General features: G+C 42.1%; 1 protein-coding gene across 1 annotated transcript; it reads left to right on the forward strand.

Moving 5' to 3' along the window:
- Positions 1-14,971: 14,971 nt before the first annotated feature.
- LOC136520689 (lysM domain-containing GPI-anchored protein LYP6-like) lies at positions 14,972-18,773 on the forward strand. Its single transcript, XM_066514321.1, has 5 exons — positions 14,972-15,772; positions 17,049-17,166; positions 17,249-17,410; positions 17,498-17,529; positions 18,436-18,773. Exons 1-5 carry the CDS (start codon positions 15,109-15,111, stop codon positions 18,678-18,680), a joined length of 1,221 nt encoding a protein of 406 aa, XP_066370418.1. The 5' UTR covers positions 14,972-15,108; the 3' UTR covers positions 18,681-18,773.
- The last annotated feature ends 1,319 nt before the right edge of the window (positions 18,774-20,092 follow it).

A 20,092-nucleotide genomic window follows, 5' to 3' on the forward strand; every position in this document is an offset into this window, starting at 1 on the left:
GATCCTGGACCTATACCGGTTAAAGGGTTAATATCTGGACAAGGAATGTACATGCATCAAGTGGTTTCATTCAACTCTTATAACCTAATGCATCAATCATAAATACGTAAGTAAACATTTGTAAATTACTGGGAGACTTATAATGCTCCGGGGCTTGCCTCGCAGAAAGGAAGTAGGACGATGGTCAGGGCACTCCGGAAGCTCTTCAGGGTTCTGCTCCACGCCTTCGGGAGCGGGGACTTGCGGATTCTCCTGCGGGTTCCCTTCCTCTGCTTCTTCGAATTCCAGCAACGTGATTTCTTCCTCCGATCCTAGATGCATGAGTATGGTATGAGTATCACGAATGCATAGATGTTAACAAGTGCATCACGTTGTTTGAGTAGGTGCATATCTCTTCTCAATTATTACTTAACTATTTCTACAATGCATCGACTACACCATAACCAGCAGCTACTTGTTTCACTCATAACTGGAGTTCTACAAATTCAAAAACAGTGATCCTGGACTTTCTGGAAAGCTTATCAAATTCTCTACAACTTTGTTATTAACCATTTTTACAGTCTACACTTGTTTCAACATGTAACTCATTACACTCTAGAATCAGTCCAGAAATGTGTTAACATGCAATATAAAGTAAGAATATTTCTACATCAGGTAATCATTCAAAATTTAACAACATATAACCTACCAACAGTGTAAGCATACCAAATACAGTTAAGATGATATAATGGTGAAGCCCAAACTATTTATTAAATTGCCTTTATTATTTTATTTAGATATCTAGGCTAAATAATAAATATATATCAAATGTGCTTAATAAATTCTCAAAATTTTACAGAGTCTTACTAATGCTATCAAAGGGCTACTATAAAAATTTCATGTCATTTTACTAAGTAGAACATCCTATACAAAAATGATAAGGAAGCAAGGCTTGAAATAGCATAAATGGAAAATCCTATTGAAAAGTGTCAAGCAACAGATTTCTTATTTTTCTTAACATCCATATGGTACTAGTATCACCTCCCATAAATTTCATGAATTTTGGACTTATAATTAATTTATAAAAATTCATGCAAGGATTAACTATTTATAAAAGAAAAATCTATAACTATAGATCTATACATGCACTGGTTCTCAAATTTTTATCCAAGCTCATGTATGACAAGAATAGCCTACCACAAAAATTTCATAATTTTTGGAGCACAGGAACTCTAGATATAAAATAAACAAATTTAAATGCATTCAAAAGCACATTTGAAATCCCTATTTAAATCTCCAGAAATTTCTACTGTTGAAGCCAAGAACATATTTTTCCTAAATACTACACTTCCTAAGGAACACTTACAAATTTATTTCACAATTTTAGGAGCTACCAAACTAAAGATACAAAAATAACAAAACAAATCAAAAACTGGAATATTTGAACTAGCCTACAACGCTGCTGTCGCTGACCGGTGGGACCCGCTGGTCAGCAGGGCCCGCCTGTCAGTGAAACCGAAACAGAGCCGGCGGCGCCGAGCAAGCTCGCGCGGCCACGGCTCGTCGACGGCGAGTCCGCCGGCAGTAACGTCTTCACGGCGTGACCTACTCAACCTAGCGCTTCTATTGAACCCCTTGGCTGACCCTAACGTCGACGGTAAGGACGACGGCGGCGGCCATGGCGGCTCGGCGAGGCGGGACGTCGGCGGGACGCCGGTGAAGGCTACGGCGGCTCAAACAAACGCTACGCCGAGCATCTACAGACTACAAGGAAGCTAGTGCGCGCGCTCTCGTGGCCTGGGGTGGTCTGGTTAGGCCTGGCCACGGCGACGGAGGGTGGTGGCGGAGCTCCGGCGAGCATGTGCGCGCGGCGGAGGCTTACCAAGCGCGAATGGCGGGCACGGGAAGAAGCTACGGGGTGCTGGGGAGACGGTGGTGCTATTGCGGTGGCGAAGGAGCAGTGAGGACGAGCTGGTGACGGCTATGGCGACGGCGGAGGTGCGGGCCGAGCTCGGCTGTCGCTGCGGCGAGGAAGACGGAGCAGAAAATGGGAAATGAAGCGCGGGGCGACTCGGGCGGACGCTGGCGGGGTTAAGGCCGCGCCCAGGCACGGCGTGGCCTGCGCGGTCAGGGCGCTGGCGACGCGCGGCCGCCACCGGGGACACGCGGCGCACAAAGCCTGAAACCGGTCGGCCATGTTCATTCGCGATTCAGTTCGTCAGTCGCGCGATGGCCGAGCCTGACAGCGCATTTTCTCGTTGATTTACCGGCTAAATGGTGGCTCCTTCGTGCAAACGTACTGAATAGAAGTTGTAGAACCATGTACCATCTCCAACTCTTGTTAAGGCAGCATACTCTAATTCGCAACCTAAACCGAGTAAAATCATGCTCAAAGTCGGCTTGTCAGGCTGACAGTGTTCACGACTTAGCAAAAATTTGTTAAGTGTAGAAATTATGATTTCACTGATTTTTGAAACTCAAATTCACACATGTTAGGAGCAGAATCAGTCAAAGACCCAAAAATCAAAGTTGTTCCTTATGTCAAACACTACAACTTTGCTTTAGTGAACTCCTCCATGCAAGGTCTCTAACACCTAGTTCAACTTTAGTCAAACATGTCACTTTGAAAACATGATACCTACTCAAACCCTGACTAAATGACCAAATTAGCCCTAGCCCTAAATACCAAAGTTGTTCATGATGATACTCTAAGCATGTTAAAACAATTTGCAAGGTCATTTAAGCATTTCAAGTAGTAGTCACTCATATAGCTATTCAGCCCAACACATGAAATAACACTCAAATGCTTGATCATGAAATATGGCCTTCATGAACAAGGTTCCTTTTGCTAACCTAAGTATAGCTAAGGTGTTTTAGTGACTAGCATTACCCACTTGCATTCATTTGTACAAGATCATATGCATATGTTCCAAGAAACATGAAATAACAAGAAATGTTTCATATGTTTTGATCAAATGTTTCAATTGTAAATGATGATTTATGAATGCTTGATGCTCATGCTCATGTTATGCAAGTCAAGTTATGCAAGGCTAACACCCGAGGTGTTACATCATACCACAAGATCACTTGACAAGGGTGATGACAATGCCACAAGTGTTGCAAATGATGATGCTACCCCATGCATACTTGATGGTGATGTTGGTTCATGCTCAAGCTATGATGATGCTGCTACTACAAGCTCTCAAACTACACCACATTGTCTCATGTCATAAGGTGACACCAAGGTATCAAATGATAATGAGGTTGATCATGTTGATTCATATGATGAGCTTGTTAGTAGACTTGCTAGCATGACCATGTCTTTAGAAAATGAGAAAGCTAAAACATTAAAATTGGAAAATAAAAACTCATTTCTAAAGAACTCTTGTGAAGAATATAAGAAATTACTTGATGCTTTTAAATCTTCACATGATGAGCTAAAATTGAATCATGAGACACTTCTTGCATCTCATGATGAATTATTAGAACAACATGCCTCTCTCATTAAATTGTTTACAAAGAAACTTAAAAATAATGAGAGCTTATCACATGGGTCAATTGATCAATCACATATTGTTGCTAACCCTTGTGATGTAGGCAAGAAGCATGTATCCACCTCTTGTGATGATTTATTAGATATGCCATGCTCTTCACATATAGATGCTTGTTTTACTTCTATGTCTTGTGAGACTAACCTTTTGAAGGAGAACAATGAGCTAAATGAACAAGTGAAGAAATTGAGCAACAAGTTAGAAAGGTGCTACAACTCTCAAGTCACCTTTGAGCATATGTTGAAGACTCAAAGAAACTTTGGTGACAAGAGTGGCATCGGCTTCAAGACTCGCAAAGTCAATCATCAAGAAAGCCACAATGACATAAGTGGCATTAGCTTCAACAAGAGCAAGATCAAGGGTAAAAGATGGGGCAAGAGAAGATATGAAAGAGAGATGAAGAAGTAAGAACAAGAGAAGCTCTCTCATTTCATGTGCTTCAAGTGCCATGAAGTGGAACATCTTGCAAATGGTTGCCCCAATGAAGAAAAACTCAAGTTAAAGAAAGAAGAAGAGAGGCTAAGGCATGTTAAGTGCTTCAAGTGCCGCACTTGGGGTCATCTTACCTCAATGTGCCCATCCAAGCAGTTGGTGAAGCAACTAGAAGAGCCTCAACCAAAGCCACAAGTTGAACAAGAGAAAACACCCCAAAAGCAAATCAAGATCAATCATGAAGATGGTGGTGACTTGATGATGAAGAAGAAGAAAACAAGAAGGGGTGAAAAGGCAAGGCATCCAATGCAAACTCAAGATGCCAAGATAATGAGCAAGAATGAAGATGAGAAGAAAGATTATGCTCACATCAAGTGCTTCATGTGTGGAAGTATGGGACACTTTGCCTCTAAGTGTCCGACCAAGCTTGAGAAGAAGGCTCAAGCAATCCATAAGAGGCAAGGCAATGAGAAGCACCATATGAGCAAAGAAGAGAAGGCTCAAGCAAAGAGAAAGTGCTACTCATGTCGGGAAAGAAAACACATGACACATTCATGTCCCCTAGGTGACATTTCTAAGCCTATTTCAATTGTTGATAATAATGTGCTTAGAAAGGATGGTAATTGTACCTCTATGGTTGCTATTGCAAAACATCCCGCTACTCATACTAAGGCATTGCCTAAGTATCTTGCTCCTAACTTGAGAGGACCCAAACTTATTTGGGTACTATAAAAAGTAGATGATTGTTTGTAGGTTGTAAGGTCAAGATGGCAGACTAGAGGGGGATGAATAGTCCATTTTAAAATTAATCACGTCGGCTAACCAAAATAAGTGCGGAATTAAAACTATTGGTCTAGCCAAGACTACACCTCTTTATTTATATTCTGTAGCACCTTCCAAAGATACTAATTAAGCAACAAAGATGCCAGGCTAGCTAGAGCTCACCTAACCAATTCTAGAAGCAAGGTCACACAAACCTATGCCACTAGTACTTCAAGCAACAAGGGAGCTCCTACACAAGCTAGTAAGCAAAAGCACAAAGCCACCTAAGCTCACTAGCAATGCTCAATAACAAGGCATCCAATGCCAAATTAGAGAGCGCAATTACTTAGCTACACAAACTAAGTAATGTGACTAACAAGGTTACACAAACCAAATTAGCTACGCAAGGGAGCTACTTCTATGCTACACAAGCAAGAAGGTAACTTAGCTACACAAGCTAACTAATTACAAGAGCAACTACACAAGAACAATGTATATGAAAGTAATTATAAGCTTGTGTAATGAGGATGCAAACCAACAGGAAGAACAAGGTTGACACGGTGATTTTTCTCCCGAGGTTCACGTGTTTGCCAACACGCTAGTCCCCGTTGTGTCGACCGCTCACTTGGTGGTTCGGCGGCTAATTAACATCACCTGCCAAGCCCGCATGTCGGGCACTGCAAGAACCTACCCTGAAAGTGAGGGTAGCTCAATGACACGCTCAACTAGAGTTGCTCTTCGTGGCTCCCGCGGGGCGAGCACAATGCCCCTCATAAAGCTCTTCTCCAGAGCACCGCACAAGCTTCTTGAGGGCTTTGACAGAGACCACCACCTAGCCATCTAGGAGGTGGCAACCTCCAAGAGTAAGAAGCACCACCAGCTTACAACTCGATCACCTAGTACCACTCGATGCAACCTCATAATGCAATCGCACTAGAATCGCTCTCTCACACAATCGGATGATCACTATCAAGCATATGTGAGATGGAGGGCTCCCAAGCACTACTACACAAGCCACCAAGGCTCTAGTGTGCTTCAGCTATCAGCCCAAGGCTGAGACCCCTTCTATTTATAGCTCCATGGGCTAAACTAGCCGTTACCCCTTCACTGGGCAAAACTCGGGACGACCGGACGCTCCGGTCGTATAGACCGGACGCATGACCTCAGCGTCCGATGAACGGATGCTCGCCATGTGTCATCTCCATTCAACCTCAGTCACTTGATCTCAATGGTCAAGTGATGATCGGACGCAGCTGCTCAAACTAATCGGACGCAGCAACCCCAGCGTCCGGTCATTTCTAGTAAGGTACCAGTCATGACCGGACGCGTCGGGTCGGTCACGATTGGACGCAGCGTCAGTGTCTGGTCCTTCTCCAACTTTTCTGTGTTGCCTACATCACCGTATGTCAGCCTGACCAGACACACCCTGCCAGCGTCCGATCACTTCCAGCGCCAGCGTCCGATCAAAGACTGACGCCTACATGCTCTCGGCAGCCACTGACCGGACACAGGACCCCAGCGTCTGGTCACCACGTGACCAGCGTTCGGTCCACTCTATGAGACCCTATCTTTTTTGTATAGGGCACCAGTGGAACCGTCGGACTAGCGGACACTCCGCCAGTGGAGTTTGAACCCATACCTCCGTTCCTTCGCCGGGTTGATCCACATCAACTCCAACTTTATCTCCTTTATAAATGTGCCAACACCACCAAGTGTACACCACCATGTGTATGTGTGTTAGCATTTTCACAAACTTTTTCCAAAGGATTAGCCACTCAACTTGCCATGCCACTCAATCCTAGCAATGATGCAAAGTTAGATCACTCAAGTGGCACTTAGATGACCAATATGCAAACAAGTTTGCCCTTCTTGATAGTATGGCCATCTATCCTAAACCTGGTCATCAACTTCTCTACACACCTATGACCGGTGAAATAAAATGCCCTAGGTTATACCTTTGCCTTGCGCATTCCATTCCATCTCCTCCAATGTCGATGCAACACATGCACCAACATGATCAACAATGATATGATCCACTTCATATCATCACGTGATCATATTGGTTCATCGATCTTGACTTCACTTGCTTTGCACCGTTGCATTTGTCCATCAGTGCTAAGTCTTGCTCAAGCTTCACCGCCACGCGGTCCATCGCTCCAAAGCCTCTGACTTGCCCTTCACGCTTGCAACCAGTCCATCAAGCCAAGTCTTGTCTTGATCTTCTCCACCTTGATCACATGACTCAATGTCATGTCTCATGTGCAATGAGCTCCTTCATCATCACATGTGTGAGCTTTGCAACATCTCCAAGCCATTTTCACCTTCATGGCATATGTTGCTCACACATATGTACCTATGGACTAATCACCTGTGTATCTCACATAAACACAATTAGTCCACCTAGGTTGTCACTCAATTACCAAAACCATACAAGGACCTTTCATAGGTACCATCAGCATTGGAGACTTGATTCAATTGATCTCATATTGTTTATCATATGTTGAATCAAGTTATGAAGCTTAGTGCACATCCAAACCCAATGCCAAGAGAAAATTGAGTAAAGTCCAAGTGCTATCAACATACAAGTGCTATAATTCAAGTTGTTGGTGATTCATTGGATATATTTGATGACTTGCAAATAATTGAGTTGAAGCTTGCTAGTTGGATGATCATGAGCTAGCCAAGGTATATCTCTTATTGATCATTTCATTTGGGTGCATATGAGTTGATTGAATTGGATAAATATGCAATGTTGCTTGCTATGAGATGATTGAATGGATAATTGATTAGTAGTCAAGTTTGGATTGATTTGTGTTGGATAAGTTCATAAGATGATATTTAGCAAGTGGATTGAATGGATTTATGTCTTGTGAAAGTATTCAAACAAATTAGTTTTAAGTTTGATTCATATTTGATGAAGTATAGCTCAAGTGATTAAAATCTGTCCTATATTGAAAATCTGTGTGAGCTGTGATCTTAGCCATGTTTGAGTAATCAAAACTTATTGGATTGACATAAAAATTGCTGTACATGCTCTAGACTTATGGTATAAGATTATGTAAAATTTTTATGAGAATTGGATAAGAAATGCTTCAATTTTGGAGTGGATCTTGTCAGCTATAGTGCAATAGTTTTCAGCATGTAGCAGTGGTGGAAGAATTGAAATCTGGTAGCAATCTAGAAGTCAAATGAAGCTCAAATTTTTACAACTGCTAGATAACTTAGTAAAGCACATCTCCACCAAATTTTATGATATTTGGATTTGTACTTGGGGAGATATGCTTATTTATTTGAAGGGTACAGAATCTGCTAGAAAAGTGACAAATATTAGATTGATCTAGAGTCACTTTGATTGAAAGATCCTCAAATTGGAAACATGTTTATAAGTAATTGAGACATATAAGTTTGGTTTTGAGAAGATCTAGAAGCATGACAAGCAAAGATTACAAGGCCATTTGATTATAGAGTGTACTTCGCACACTTTTGGTACTCAAGATGAAGATCAAGATCAAACTCAAGTTGAAGATGAAATTTAAGTTCTAGATACGATTGGAGATCATTTGGTAGAAAGAAAATGACTTAAAGAAGGAATCAAGTTTACTCATCAAGTTAAGTCCATCACTTGGATCAATCAATCAAGTTATTTTAAGTTAGTGTCAAGAATGATTTTTAGAGAGAGGTCATTTCTCCCTAGTGTAGGGGCTTGCCGTCTATGTGTAGGTGAACCAAGTGTGGTACTTGGAAGACTAACATGGAAGTGGTGATCCAAGGAACATTTGAGATGCTTAGTTGAAGCAATCAAAAGTGTTGATCAAAAAAAGCAAGCAACACCCAAAAGAGAGCTAGTCATAATATTTCAAGTGGTATTCTCACGTTGATGCTCTCATGCCAGCATTGATCAAAAGATGAAGCAAGCCAACCACAACAAGAAAGTGCACTTGATCATAAGTGGTATTTATTTCATATGGATAAAGAATGGAATTCAACATGGTATCTATTGGTCTTCACCAAGCTTATAATTTGACTTTACATTGCTATTGGAATAATGAATTAGAATCTATGTGACTATCCTCTACTCCAACATAGCAAATGTATTATTGTAATGTGCATGATCATTTTATCCCTTACTAGTATGCGGTTAGTGCATATAGTACATGCTTCATAGGATCATGCATAACAAATGAAATGTTTAAATTCATAACCTACCACTATTGCTTGAATTATTATTTGATCTAGTGGTTAGTATATGAATTTGTTCATGAGCTAGTGATCCCAAGTACTTGATCTAATTTGGATTGCTAATAAGTGACAAGTACAACATTGGCAAGATAACCCTTGCAAGAGGTGTGAAGAAGCTTGTCATTGGTTCAAACCGGACTTGAAAGCTTAGGCAAATAAATTTAGTTCAAGTTAACCATAGAAGCTCATGATAGTGATAAGAGTACAAGCATAAGACAACAATGCAAATGGATATCTAGTTCATTTGTTTCAAGTGGTATCTAGACTCAAGCATTTCATCAAGAATCTACAAATGATGTCTAGATCAACTCACAAGTGATATCTTATAAGTGGTACTCATGAAGATAGCAAATGTTCAAGACATGGTTTTTATTGATAAATCCAATAAGTGGTTCCATACTAGAAAATTCTTTCAAGTGATATCATATCTACACATGGTATCAATCATGCAAGATGATGGTTCTACAAGTGATCCTTAACTTTAAGTGATCATCAAATGAAGAATGCATCCTTCACCTACAAGAGCTCAAGTGTATCAAATAGATAACCCATGCTATCACATAGGGGGAGGTGTCCCACAAATTGATCTCAAGATCAAAAATCTTATGTGTGGTATTTCAAGAAGCCCTACACAAGATACAAGTGGTACAAGTTACAAGTGGTATTTACAAATGGTGTCATTCCAACAATCAAGTGATGTTCATAAAAAATACAAGATTCAAACCTCAACCATCTATCCCAAATGCATACCTTTGCATCAATGAGAAGCACACCTTTTATGGAAATTGATGACAAAGGGGGAGAGATTGTACAAAGATATGAAAGCTTTGAGATTGAGATTGAGATTGTACAAGGGGGAGAGATAAGATATAAAAGATCAAAGAAGTAGAGGTTGGACATGGACATGGACAAAGAGGGAGCAACATTGAAGAAAAGAGATGGATCAAATTCTTGGATAAGAGAAGCACACAAGTAGGGGGAGCAAGCTCATGAACTTTGATAGATTGCATTTGATATGTGCATATTCATGTGCTTGCTTGTATTGCATAAGCTTTCAAATTCAATATGCATGCTTGTGTGGTGTATGCTAGTTGTAGAACTTGAATGATGATTTGATAACTAGCATGCATAGGATGATAGCTAGACACTTGGTATGCTTTTCAAGTAATGCTAGTACCTTGCTTTTAATGTTGATCTCATAAGGTATCTAGTGCTTTTATTTCCAAGTGATATCTAGCTAACCATAGTGCTAAGGATGAACTTAAAGGTGCAACTCTGATTGGTACACGCTTTAAAGGTTTATTCTATACACCTTAGCATCATTTAGTAGTAATTACTCTTCCACAATTTTAATCTATGCATATGTGCGAGCTTCAAATCAAACACTCTAGCACATATGTAGGGGGAGATAATACTACCATCTCGGGTTTGTGGTACTTGTCCAAAATCATTTTCACATGGTAAAATTGCTTGGGCAAGCAACATGAATCCAAAAGAGCTTAATTTCCATATCTTTGTAGAGTTGTCATCAATTACTAAAAAGGGAGAGATTGAAAGGTCCTTGTGTGGTTTTGGTAATTGAGTGACAACCTAGGTAGACTAATTGTCTTTATGTGAGATACATAGGTGATTAGTCCACATGTACATATGTGTGAACAACATATGCTATGAAGGTGAAAATGGCTTGGAGATGTTGCAAAGCTCACACATGTGATGATGAAGGAGCTCATTGTACATGAGACATAACATTGAGTCATGTGATCAAGGTGGAGAAGATCAAGACAAGACTTGGCTTGATGGACCGGTTGCAAGCGTGAAGGGCAAGTCGGAGGCTTTGGAGCGATGGACCGCGTGGCGGTGAAGCTTGAGCAAGACTTGGCGCCGATGGACGAAGGCAATGGTGAAAAGCAAGTGAAGTCAAGATCGATGAACCAATATGATCACGTAATGATATGAAGTGGATCATATCATTGTTGATCATGTTGGTGCATGTGTTGCATCGACATTGGAGGAGATGGAATGGAATGCGCTAGGCAAAGGTATAACCTAGGGCATTTTATTTCACTGGTCATAGGTGTGTAGAGAAGTTGATGACTGGGTTTAGGATAGATGGCCATACTATCAGGAGGAGAAAACTTGTTTGCATATCAGTCATCTAAGTGCCACTCGAGTGATCTAACTTTGCATCGTTGCTAGGATTGAGTGGCGTGGCAAGTTGAGTGGCTAATCCTTTAGAAAAGGTTTGTGAAAATGCTAACACACATACACATGGTGGTGTACACTTGGTGGTGTTGGCACATTTACAAAGGAGATGAAGTTAGAGTTGATGTGGATCAACTCGATGAAGGAACGGAGGCATAGGTTCGAACTCCACCGGCATAGTGTCCCCTAGTCCGACAGTGCCACCGGTGCCCTATATAGAAAAGACAGGGTCTCATAGAGTGGATCGAACATTGGTCACGTGGTGACCAGACATTGGGGTCCTGCGTCTGGTCAGTGGCAGCAGAGAGCGTGCAGGCGTCGGTCTTCGACCGGACACGGGCACTGAAAGTGATCGGATGCTGGCAGGGTGCATCCGGTCAGGCTGACGTATGGTGATGTAGGCGATGCAGAGAAGTTGGAGAAGGACCGGACGCTGATGCTGCGTCCGATCATGACCGACCGGACGCGTCTGATCACGACTGGAACCTTACCGGAAACGATCGGACGCTAGGGTCCTACGTCCGGTCAGTTTGAGCAGCTGCGTCCAGTCATCACTTGACTATTGAGATCGGGTGAACAACGTTTGAAGCCGATGACACATGGCAAGCATCGGGCGACCAGACGCTGAGGTCCTGCGTCTGGTCGATCTGACCGGAGCGTCCGGTCGTCCCAAAATTTGCCCAATGAAGAGGTAATGGCTAGTTTAGCCCATGGGGCTATAAATAGAAGGTGGTCTCGACCATGGCTGGTGCTGAGCACATCGAGGGACTTTGTGTCCATGCTTGTGATTGCTTGGGAGCCCTCCATCTCATATATGCTTGATAGTGATCATCCGATTGTGTGAGAAAGCAATTCTAGTGCAATTCCATCGTGAGATTGCATCGAGTGGCACTAGGTGATCGAGTTGCAAGCTGGTGGTGCTTGTTACTCTTGGAGGTTGCCACCTCCTAGACGGCTTGGTGGTGGTCTCCGTCGAAGCCCGCAAGAAGCTTGTGCGGTGCTCCGGAGAAGAGCTTTGTGAGGGGCATTGTGCTCGCCCCACGGGAGCCTCAAAGAGCAACTTTAGTAAAGCGTGTCATTGAGCTACCCACACTTTTGGGGTAGGTTCTTGCGGTGCCCGATGTGCGGGCTTGGCGGGTGATGCCAATTAGCCACCGAACCACCAAGTGAGCGGTCGACACAACGGAGACTAGCGTGTTGGCAAGCACGTGAACCTCAGGAGAAAAATCACCGTGTCAACCTTTTTCTTCCCATTGGTTTGCATCCTCGTTACACAAGCTCATAATTACTTTCATATACATTGTGCTTGTGTAGTTGCTCTTGTATTTAGTTAAGCTCGTGTAGCTCACTAGTTACCTTCTTGCTTGTGTAGCATAGAAATGGCTCCCTTACGTGGCTAATTTGGTTTGTGTAACCTTGTTAGTCACATTACTTAATTTATGTAGCTAAGTATTTGCGCTCTCTAATTTGGCATTGGATGCCTTGTTATTGAGCATTGCTAGTGAGCTTAGGTGGCTTTATGCTTTTGCTTACTAGCATGTGTAGGAGCTCCCTTTTTGCTTAAAGTACTAGTGGCATAGGTTTGTGTGACCTTGCTTCTAGAATTGGTTAGGTGAGCTCTAGCTAGCTCGGCACCTTTGTTGCTTAATTAGTATCTTTGGAAGGTGTTAGAGAACATAAATAGAGGGGTGTAGTCTTGGCTAGACCGATAGTTTTAATTCCGCACTTGTTTCGATTAGCCGACGCGATTAATTTTAGAAAGGACTATTCACCCTCCCTCTAGTCCGCCATCTCGACCTTACAGGTGTCGAAACTCTCGACGCATGCCGAAACTCTCAACCCTCAAGGCTTTTGAAAACTAGCTGTTGGCCTCTGGTCTTCCATACCGGACACGTCCGGTATGACTAGGACAGTGAACCCTCTAAGTCTGTTAAGCACGAGACGTCAGAACTCTCGACCATTACCAGAACTCCCAGCCGTCGAAACTCCCAACTTACGTTGGAACTCCCGACGAACCAACCCGAGAACAACAATTTTACCATTGCTGGACAAATACCGGACACATCTGGTATCGGTATTGCCAGACCAACAAAAAAACAGATTAGCTCTTTTGTCTCTCAAACACTCAAAACTTACATGGGTTGGCTTGAGCACTTATGAAATATTATCTATCAACATGATGCATCCCTCTTAATAGTACGGGATTCCTATTAACTCAATTTTAAAGAGTATAACGAATTTAAACTTTTTAAGTTGATCTCTTTCAACCGAAGCCGTGTATTCCACTCTTCATCAAGTAAGGGTGCCAACATATTGATATTGATCTTTTCACTTGAGCATAGCCATCTTGAGCACGTGACTTGATTCCATTCATCAAATTTGAATAATCCCAAATGTATCAAGTCACTTCCATCAAACACTTTAATAGTGATTTGATCCTCCACATTGATATGACCATCATAGCTTGATTAGTATCTCAACTAAATACAAGTACTTCCTTCTTCACCCTAGCTAGGTTTTTCGGCCACCAAGCCGTCGCTTGCCCTTCACCCTTGCTTAGTAACTCGAAGCCTTTCCTTACTATCTTCACCATCTCAAGCCATCAAGTCACATCTTGTGTTGAATCATCCATTCATTTGTATTGTTATCTTTTTTATTTTAATTTAGCAAGCTTCAAATATGAGACCATTCCATATGCAATCCCTCATGTCTCATTAATTAATTCTTACGAGCTTACTTTCACATAGTACATGAAAATCCCACAATAAATAAGCCTTTGTATGAATTATATTTGCATTGTTGTCTTGTGCTTGAACTAGATTGTTTATACAACAACACATCATTTTGTCTTTCATTAAGTATATGCGAGATAACCTATTACCTGTCCACACTTAGCAAACGGGTTAGACCTTTAATCACGTTGTCATTCAATCATCCAAAACCCACTAAAGAGCTAGATGCACTTTCAGTAAGGCTTTTGGGCTAGATTTTCTTATAATCTGGGCCGACTCTTTTCTATATTAAATTGAAAGACAGAGCTCTTGCCACTTGCATTTAAAAAAATTTTGGGCCTTGAAATTTATTTGGTTTAAGGTGGCTCCATGTCCAATTAAATCCAGAAAATATAGCTACCTCATTTTTGTTGGCACAAACACCATGTATTAGCATGTTTGCTATTCGATCTGTTTTAAATTGTAAGTTATTTTTGCTTTCCTAGGTATAGCTCTTGCTATGTATCTAGATATATATTATATCTTGATATATATTAATCTAGGAATGGCAAAATAATTTATAAATTTAGAACGAAGTGAGCGCTAACTAATAAGTACAAATACTAATGAGATTTATGTGGAAAAACTAATAATTGAGATTACAGGGGAGGCTGAGAGCATGGGCGAAATGGACTGGTAGAGTGGTTGGGTCTGGCCCAACGAAAACTCTAAGCTTGGCCCAATCCAGGCCCAAGGGCTGTTCCGTTACTCTCGGCAATGTTTCCGTTCTGCAACGGGACACGTGGACGGTGGACCAAGGTGGGCCCACACATAACAAGGCGTTTGTAGACCTGGTCACGAGACATTTGTCCCCCGTCTCCCTCACAGGCCACGTATTTCAAGCCGAGCTCAACGTCTCCCTGAGAAGAAGTGTCCCCGTCCTTGCATGTTGACCAAACTAGCCAGTATCTCACTGACGTGTGGGCCGTATTTTCACTAACCCCACCTGTCATTGACAGTTAAGACACCTCCGTGTGCGTCTAGCATTCACACACTTCACCAACCCTCCACACAGTTCGCACCCGTGTTCACACTAGCAGAGTACAGAGTAACAGAGCTCACAGCTCAGAGCTGCAAGCTCAGCCGGCGAGCTCACCTCGCCCCTCTGCCAGACTGCCTCGGTGCCTCCCCCTACTACTGTTCAAGCCCAAACCCTAAACCCTCGGGCCCAAATGCCGACGGCGGCGACTGCGCTGCTGCTGTTCCTTGCGGCGGTGGCGGCGTTCCGCGGCGCGACGGCGAAGACGACGATCGAGCCGTGCGCTGGCGCGGACGCGTGCCCGGCTCTGCTGGGCTACACGCTCTACGCGGACATGAAGGTATCCGAGGTGGCGGCGCTCTTCGGCGCCGACCCGGCCGCGGTGCTGGCTGCCAACGCGCTCGACTTCGCCTCTCCAGGCGCCGCCAACCGCATCCTCCCCAAGGGGACGCCCCTCCGCGTGCCCACCCGCTGCGCCTGCGCCGACGGCGTCCGCAAGTCCGTCGCCGTTCGCTACGCCGCGCGGCCTTCCGACACGCTCGGCTCCATCGCCGAGGTCGTCTTCGCCGGCCTCCCCACCGCCGACCAGATCCGCACCGCCAACGGGCTCGCCGCCGAGGACCCCGACGCGCCGCTCAACCCCGGCCAGAAGCTCGTCATCCCGCTCCCCTGCGTCTGCTTCAACTCCACCGACAACAACCTCCCCGCTGTGTACCTCTCCTATGTCGTGCAGGTCGGGGACACCGTGGAATCCATCGCCGCCAGCCACACAACCACCGTCACTGATATCAGCAATGTGAACGCCATGGGGAGCCCCATTGTCGCACCAGGCGACATCCTTGCCATACCATTGGCTGGTAAACAAATTCACTCATTGGACCGCAGTATGCAACAAGATTGGAATAAACTGCCATGGCCATTGCAGATCCATAACTTGGCAACATTCCATCACTTCCCCATTAAATTGACTAAACAATGGTTGAAAACATATGTTGTTTCAAGTTCTGTAGGGATCTAGTTTGCCAATAACCACCCATCATTTCTATGCTTATGATTGTCAATAACCGTAGGTCAGGGGAAATAACCTGAAATATTGGTTGACCGGTGACAGGTGTACCGTTGTGAAAGTCTAAAGGGGTAGTTCTGTAAAGGCCCAATTTAATGTTACATAGTTCCTTTAGGCCCTTTTTAACTTGTTATAAGGAATTGCCAGCCTTTGGATTTTACAAACGCAGAATGCAGTGATGGCTTTTTAAACTTTAAAATTAAAGTACCACTGCAAAAAACTGATCTACGGTTGGGGCTTGGGACAAGCCACGCTTGCAGTGGTTAGGTTGTGGAAGATTACTTTTCTGTGTTTGTGTGGTACATGTGAGCAATTTTATTTGCTTTTTTATCTTTCCTAGATAAGCTGCACAAATAAGAGTAAAAACACGGTCAAAATAAGCTGGTGGAAATAAGGGCGTCCGGAATAAGCTGCAAAAAGCACGCCGTTTGGCTGTTGATTTCAGCTTATTTTAGGTGGTGTTTAAATCCAGGGGTAAAGTTTAGTGATGTCACATCGGGTGTCACATGGGGGTGTCGCATGGGGTGTTCGGATACTAATAAAAAAACAAATTACAGAATCTGTCAGTAATCTGCGAGACGAATTTATTAAGTCTAATTAAACGTCATTAGCATATGGTTACTGTAGCATCACATTGTCAAATCGTGGGTTAATTAGGCTTAAAAAATTCGTCTCGCAAATTAGTCGTAATCTGTGCAATTAGTTATTTTTTAGTTTATATTTAATACTCCATGCGTGTGTCTAAACATCCGATGTGATAGGGAGTAAACTTTAGGGGGAGGAACTAAATAAGGCCTTAGCCATAAGCAGCTCATAAGCTGTACCAAACAGGGCCTATGATTTATGAATTTTAGCAAGGGCTGCTTTGAGTGATTAATTATTCAGTGCATTAACTAAAGATAACTTATAAAAATGTGCAGTGGTAGGTCTTTCATTTTCTTGGAGGCATACCTTTCTTTTTGCTGATTGATTCAATAATGATAGTTGAGAAGGATACTTTCTAATTTTGCCGACCTCTGCTGATCAGTACTTTCTTTCTAATGACAACCATTTGTTTCTTTCATTAGCTTGCGCCTCAGCATTTCCTAATTCTGCTTCGGACTATGGATTGCTTGTGGCAAATGGAACCTATGCACTGACTGCTGGGAACTGTGTGGAGTGCAGTTGCGGGCCAGCAGATCTCAAGTAAACTTATACTCCCTTTTGTTCAATGTAGATTTCTTGCCTTTTATTTGTTTCGGACTATAACACCCTCATTTCCTTACAGTTTGTATTGCACACCGGCTTCACTGACAGCATCATGTTCAAGTATGCAATGCTCTAATAGCAACCTAATTCTTGGTAATGTGACTGCACAACCCACCACTGGTGGCTGCGGTATCTCGTCTTGCAACTATGCTGGCTATGTCAATGGAACCATCGCAACATCGTAAGCAAAAAATCCCAAATAATTTTGTTTTTACTCTATCTAAACTATGAAACTCAAAGATGATCACATCTTACAATGCATGTGCAGGCTATCCTCAGGTCTTCAACCCATGTGTCCAGGTACTTGTGCAATCTTCACTTGTAGTCTGCTTCATATTTAGCTACTGAAGTGCCCATGCAGTAAATTTCAGTCCTTCACTCCTTTGTTCAAAGTTCCTTTTGAACATCATCATTGACTTGTCCAGAGCAGCACTTTTGAAACGTCCATCAGTAAAATAGTAAATGTATTGTCTAGTCACAACCTATAAGATTTTTTAGGTGCGCACCTCCTTTTTAGAAGATAGAATAAAGGATGAACCTGATGTGTGATTTCAAGTGTAAAGAAAGATATTCTTGTCCCAGAATATTAATCTAGCCCCTTGGTTTGGATTTAAATCGAACATAGTTTTGATCTCCCTGTGTCCAATCTAAGATGGCATTTCCTTTTTTTATATCGGTAGGTTGCCCTCAATCTTGTTTTAGTTAGTATCAGATTACGCCTGCCTAACACTATGTACCTTGCTTTAAAGTTCTGTATACTTCTTTATTTGAGGTAGTACGAAGTACCAAAGCAACCCCTTTTAAATAAATGAAGTGATAGTTATTTACTAAATTATCAAGTGCAACATGTGAGGAAGCTGCATTTTAGATAATTGGCATTTTTCACCTGATCACACTTTTTTATGTCAAAGGAAAAGGAGAAGAGTGAAAATATACCATTGCTTATTCAGACAATGCTTCTGGAACGTCATTGACATTATAAAATGTGGATTAAGGCATTAACCAAATAACATGATGTCTAGATTGGTGAAGCTTTCACTTTGTTTTAAATGTATTTCAGTATAGCAAACAGTAGGAAATGTACCGACAGAAGTTTGTTTCATAGAGTAGATGCTGTTGTTTCGTTTGCCCACTGCTATGCATCATGAATTCCTCTGTTCTGATCTTTGCTGGTGTCTGTTGTTTCAATCACTTTGATGAATACAGGACCACATCAATTCCCTCCACTCACGGCGGTGCCAACTGTGGCAAACCATGGGTCTTATTCTCCATCACCTGCACCAGGACCTGGAGACGCTGGTGGTGCCATCCCAGGAGGTTCCGGCATTTCTCCTTCAAATGGGCCTGCTGGGAACGCCTCGCAAGCGCCCGTGATTAATCAACCATGCCATTTGCTCCTCATTTTCATTCTTTCTCTGACATTGTCCTTGCGGATGTGGATTCCTGTGTAGACTATTGTTGGCTGTATTTGTATTGAACGGGGAAGAGGCCTCATTGGGGCCAGGTGGAACCTGAATGAAGATTGCAGTAGCCTCTCTTCATCAGTTTCTGGTGAAACTTCTGGTATGATTCTGCTATCAGCAGATTTTGTGTATGAAGAAGCCACCCCCAAATTCAGGATCCATCCTTCAAGGCAAGGGTCTGAAGGCAGTAGTACGAGATAGAGGTGGCAAGGTCCATGTTCCTGATGGCCTAGTAGCTACAACTCAATTATAGATAATGTCAACATGAGATCGTTTGAAAAAAAATCAATTTCAAAATCTAATAAGTGAAAACGAATATTCGGGCCTTTGTAAGATCTTAAATAAAAAAATTGCAAACTATGAAGTTGTAGATCGCTTCCACATCTATAACTTTTATATGAAGTTCACATTCATTCTACTTTATATAAAAAAAGTTCAAAAAAAGTTATGATTCTTTTATATAAAAAGGCGGCCACCTTACATGTAAGCCAATGCCACCTCAACAAAACCATCTAAGAAACAACATTTAAATGGTCAAATAACTATGAGTCATTTATTTAATTAGATCGAATGGTTACGATGCTCTATTATTTTGTAGGAGGCAATATATGAAATATATATTTATTTAATTTTAAATTTTGTAAAATAGGACATATGAGGAAAAGTTCTAATATAAAAAATCTCTTTTTAATCTAATTGATGCATGTATGATTTATTCGATAGTTAAATCTTTTTATTTAGCAACTTTGGACATGACATAATTGGTTAGCATAGAACTTATTATGATAGCTAATTTAATTAGCATAATTTGGACATGACATGATATAACAAATTTGATTAGCATTATTTGGATTATTTGGCCGTTTAAGGTACGTGACATGTGCTAGCACTAACTTTCCATTCATCATAAATGACATAATTTAAATAGCATGTAACTTTTTTCCCATCGTATGTGAGAGCTAAGCGTGTTTTTAATATTCGTGACAACTAACGTGTTACGTATAACATATTTTAAAGACCGTCTCAATTAAGTGATGTAGTTTTGATCGTATTAGCATAACATACGCACTCGACCATGTAACGTGGTAGTGTGTACAGGGGCGAAGGCAGGTATTTGGCAGCCGCCATACCTAAAATCTGTACAAAATACTAAATATATGTATTATATACCAGTAAATATACATGAAATACATACGTCAATATGTCATATAAGCGGTATGTTGGTTCTTGTAAACCCCACCACACCTGAAAATTATTCACGCCTCCGTCACTGAGTGTGTAACATGTTTTAGATCACCAATGTTCGTGCAACGTGTGACATAGAAATTAGTAACATGCTTTTGACAACAACGGACAATTACGTCTAGAATCCACGTTTGTCACCCAAATAATTCTTGTCA

Source organism: Miscanthus floridulus, chromosome 18 (assembly GCF_019320115.1).
Source record: "Miscanthus floridulus cultivar M001 chromosome 18, ASM1932011v1, whole genome shotgun sequence".
NCBI lineage: Eukaryota > Viridiplantae > Streptophyta > Magnoliopsida > Poales > Poaceae > Miscanthus > Miscanthus floridulus.

Bases quoted from the DNA above. Each gene is read 5' to 3' on its own strand.
- LOC136520689 (XM_066514321.1), top strand. From the start codon at position 15,109: ATGCCGACGGCGGCGACTGCGCTGCTGCTGTTCCTTGCGGCGGTGGCG. The intron at 17,411-17,497 runs GTAAGCAAAAAA...ATGCATGTGCAG, and splicing joins AATGGAACCATCGCAACATC to GCTATCCTCAGGTCTTCAAC. The intron at 17,530-18,435 runs GTACTTGTGCAA...TGATGAATACAG, and splicing joins TCTTCAACCCATGTGTCCAG to GACCACATCAATTCCCTCCA.